Source organism: Gekko japonicus, unplaced genomic scaffold (assembly GCF_001447785.1).
Source record: "Gekko japonicus isolate JY-2015 unplaced genomic scaffold, Gekko_japonicus_V1.1 scaffold1082, whole genome shotgun sequence".
Classification (NCBI taxonomy): domain Eukaryota; kingdom Metazoa; phylum Chordata; class Lepidosauria; order Squamata; family Gekkonidae; genus Gekko; species Gekko japonicus.
Window position 1 is genome coordinate 304,721 of NW_015173155.1, and position 4,463 is coordinate 309,183.

The 4,463-nt window shown below is 59.3% G+C and overlaps 1 protein-coding gene across 1 annotated transcript in view; it reads right to left on the reverse strand.

Moving 5' to 3' along the window:
- DNAH2 (dynein, axonemal, heavy chain 2) overlaps positions 1-4,463 on the reverse strand; it is a 151,604-nt gene that overhangs the window by 87,713 nt on the left and 59,428 nt on the right. The window contains 1 exon segment of the mRNA XM_015422403.1: positions 2,665-2,857. Within this exon segment, the coding sequence (XP_015277889.1) occupies positions 2,665-2,857 (193 nt within the window).

Sequence of the window (4,463 nt, forward strand, 5' to 3'; positions counted from 1 at the left end):
TCTAGTCCAGCCTCCTGTCTCACACCGTGGCCAGCCAGTTCCTCTGGAGGGCCAACATTACAGGGCAGAGAGTCTGAAGTCTTCCCCTGATAAGAACATCAGAAGAGCCCTGTTGGGTCAGACCAGGGAGGGTCCATCAAGTCCAGCCTCCTGTCTCACACAGGGGCCAACCAGTTCCCCTGGAGGGCCAACAACAGGGCAGAGAGGCTGAGGCCTTCCCCTGATAAGAACATCAGAAGAGCCCTGCTGGGTTAGACCAGGGAGGGTCCGTCTAGTGCAGCCTCCTGTCTCACACAGGGGCCAGCCAGTTCCTCCGGAGGGCCAGCGACAGGGCAGAGGGGCTGAGGCCTTCCCCTGATAAGAACATCAGAAGAGCCCTGCTGGGTCAGACCAAAGAGGATGCCTCTAGTCCAGCCTCCAGTCTCACAAAGGGGCCAACCAGTTCCCCTGGAGGGCCAACAACAGGGCAGAGAGGCTGAGGCCTTCCCCTGATAAGAACATCAGAAGAGCCCTGCTGGGTCAGACCAAAGAGGATGCCTCTAGTCCAGCCTCCAGTCTCACAAAGGGGCCAACCAGTTCCCCTGGAGGGCCAACAACAGGGCAGAGAGGCTGAGGCCTTCCCCTGATAAGAACATCAGAAGAGCCCTGATGGACCAGACCAGGGAAGGTCCATCTAGTCCAGCCTCCCGTCTCACACAGGTGGCCTCTGGGCTCTGCCATTCAGAGGTTGAGTGCCGCTGAACATGGAGCTTCCCTTTCATCATCAGAGTCAGGAGCCACTGACAGGCCTCCATGCATCTGCCTAAGCACAGAGCCCACCTGCCATCCCCTGGGCCAGAGCACTCCCCCTCCACCCCCCTCAGCCATGGAGGCTGATGTCAATACGTGACTTCTCCATGCGAACTCTGGATAAGGCCTGTCACCAACTAGGGACAAACGGGGCAGGAGTTGCCCTCCCCTGTAAGAGGGAGCAGTGTTCCCTCTAAGCTGGGCGAGTGTGAGCCATCTCACAGTTTTTTTAGCCTCCGGCTCGCACCTTTTTGCCTCAGCTCAGGAAGGATGGAGCTCCAGAGCAAACTGATTCATGCAGCAGCCCAATCGCTCACTCACCACTTTAAGGCCAGTCGCTCGCAGAGTAGGATTTCTGCTCACAAGGCTCCGCAGCTTAGAGGGAGGCCTTGCCAGGGAGTGCTAAAGGTGCCTACTTCAGGGAGGGCAGGCTGTGAACCGGCAGCCTGGCACCCCCTCTGCTCAGCACCCCCGAACCCCCCCCCCGACACTCACACACAAGCTGGATCCCGCTGGCCCTGACCCCTCGCCTCCTGCTCCCTCCCTCCCCAGTGTCCCTCGCCCTTCGGCCCCCTTGTCCTCCTCCCCCAAAACGGGGCTTTCGGCTTCCTTCCTTCCAGACTCTCCCCTGCCTTCCCATCAGAACTGCGGTGCCCCAGACATGCTGGCTTGCCAGCCTCACCAGAGAAACCCAACCTTAGCAGTACTGCCCATCCCGCCCTGTCAGCCTGAGTCCATTTCAAGCTAAAGAAGAAGACAAAGAGATTGGATTTATACCCCGCCCTTCACTCGGAGTCTCAAAGCGCCTTACAAACTCCTTTCCCTTCTCCTCCCCACAACAGACACCCTGCGAGGTAGGTGGGGCTGAGAGAGCTCTCTTGAGAACAGAACAGCTCTGAGAGAACTTGTGACTGACCCAAGGTCACCCCAACAGCTGCATGGGGAGGAGTGGCAAATCAAACCCGGTTCTCCCAGATAAGAGTCCGCGCACTTAACCAGTAGACCAAACTGGCACCAGAGAACAGGAGTATCCCTGCTGCCGTGGCCAATCCACCACCACCCCGCCCCCCCGTGCATCCCCTCCTTGGGACTGAGGTGGGCACAATGTGCCCTTCAGTACCCAGCAGGCAGGATCGGCTGGCTCTCTCTCAGATGCCGAGTCCCCATGCACAAGGCAAAGCCCTCCTGCTGGAGCCAGGCAGGCCGCTGAGTCAGTGGGAGACCTCCCAGGAACACCTTCCCGCCCCCCGCATGTATGCCACATGGAGTTCCTTGATGGAAGAAGAAAGGTAGAATACCAACACGGTAAATAAATATTAACAAGGCGCTTCCTGGTGAGAATCATGAACTCGGGAAAAGTGGATGCGTCTCTGCGACTCCATCCCTCACCCAGAGGGGCTCTTCATATCCAAAGGAGCACAGCCCAGTAACTAGGGATGCCAGCTCCGGGTTGGGAAATCCCTGGAGGTTTGGGGGGTGGAGCCTGGGGAGGGCAGGGTTTGGGGAGGGACCTTAGCAGGTTATAGTAAAGGTCTCCCTTGCTTGGAAGCCAATCGAATCCGGCGCTCATCTCCGTTTCCAAGCCAAAGAGCCAGCGCTGTCCGAAGATGTCTCCGTGGTCACGTGGCCGGCGTGACTAGACACCGAGGCGCACGGAACGCGGTTCCCTTCCCACCAAAGCAGTACCTATTTATCTACTTGCAGTGTCTTGCTTTCACCCTCCAAGGCAGCTGTTTTCTCCAGGGGGACCGAGCTCTGTCATCTGGAGATCCGTTGTAATTCTGGGAGATTTCAAGTCTCCTCCTGGAGGGTGGCAGCCCTACCAATAACACATACACACGCACACACATCCCCGAGTCAGCAGCACCCTCTTACCGAGCCGTGTCAGCATCAAAGGACGACACAAGCGGGTTGAGGTGCCGGTAGCGGTTGATGAAGGCGTCCTTGTTGACCTCCCAGATCTCGCGGTACACGTCCCAGGTCTTCAGGTACGTCTGGAGGTGGGTCGCGTTGCTCTGCATGCCGCCGCTGATCTGCGCCTGGATCTTCTTGATGTCATCGTCCCGCTCTGGAGGGGGAGAAGGCAAGCGGTGGCTGTCCCTGCTGGCTGGCCTGCCTCCTGGAGCTGGGCCTCTGGTCTGCTATGAGAGGCTGGATGCCGCTACAAAGGCCAATGCGTGGGAGGGGGGTGGGGGGGAAGAGCCTGGAATCAGTCACGGCTAGAGCATCGGACTGGGATCAGGGAGACACGGGTTCGAATCCCACGCTGCCAGGGAAACTTGCTGGGTGACCTTGGGGCAGTCACATGCACTTGGCCTAAACTACCTCGCAGGGCTGTTCCTGCAAGGATACAACGGAGGAGAGGAGAGCAACGGAAGCCGCTTTGGGTCCCCACGGGGCAGGAAAGCAGGGTATAAATGAAGTGAATAATTAAACAAACAAGGAAGACACCAAGAAAAGGGAAGACGAGCAAGAACCCTTTTCCCTTTAAAAAAGGAAAAGTGAAATGCAAGGGGGTGTGGAAAAAACAGCCCACCAAATGAAGTTCTCTCCCTGTCAAGCCCCTGCGTCAGGTCCCGAATGCTTGATGCCCCACACTGCCTCCAGCCTCTTTCTTGTTATGCACCCCACAGGCCAGCCTCGTGCCGGACCCCCAACCCCCACCGCGCAGGCCAGATGTCACCTGGTCCAAGCTTTAGCCCGGCCGTCTGTGGACAAGCTGCCCAAGAGAGCTGGTGCTGCCCTTTTGGACGCCTCATCCTCCCTGGGGGGCCGACAGGACACCCAAGGGGCAGGCCACTGTGTCCGACAAGAGTGTGGAGATGTTTTCCCTTGGATTCCGTCCGTGACGCAACATGTGAGGCTCTTCAAAGAACTCCGAACGCGCCCCCCCCAATCTCCCCCAGGGAAAACAGAGTCCACCGAGCAGGATGGAAAAGCCACGAAGGGCCAGCCGGTTCCGCAGAGTCTGGGTGATGCGCCCACCCCAGGTTGGGGCCCCAGGGGAGGCGAAACTGAGGCTTCCTGTGGCGCTTCCAAGACAGGCAGAGCCAGCTCCGTGAATCATGCCGCAACACAAACAAAAACTGATGCGCCAGCGTCTGTGAAGCCATGGGGAGCGGAAGCAGCAGCAGAACGGCGGAGGGAGCCTGCCTGGGCCGCAGCCCAGGGAAGAGCTGGAAACAGAAGCAGGCCGCAACCCGACCGCCGACGGCTCTGGCAGAGCTCAGGGCCCGGCCTGCTTCTCTGCCTCCTCCCGGCCATCCCTTCCTCCCCGATTCCCACCTTTCGTGCCAGAGCTGCCCTCGGCAGAGGAGGGGTCTTCACTCAGGTGCTTCTCCCACTCGGAACAAACACGCTGGTGGTTGCCCAGTGCCCGGCCCCCCACGACCGCACCTCACAACATCTCGCGTCATTTAAAGGGGGTGGCCCAGGCTGGCCCGACGGCGTCAGATATGGGGAGCTAAGCTGGGTCAGCCCCGGTTAGTACACGGGCGGGAGAAGCCCAGGGTCACAACGCAGAGGCAGGCAAGGGCCAAACGCCTCTGAACGTCTCTGGCCTTGCGAGAGATGATCACCATTAGGTTAGCTGCAACTTGGCAGCACTTTTTGGAGGCCCCCAAGAGGGGAGAGAAACGACAGGAAGGCTGAACCCCCACCCACCCACCCCCAGC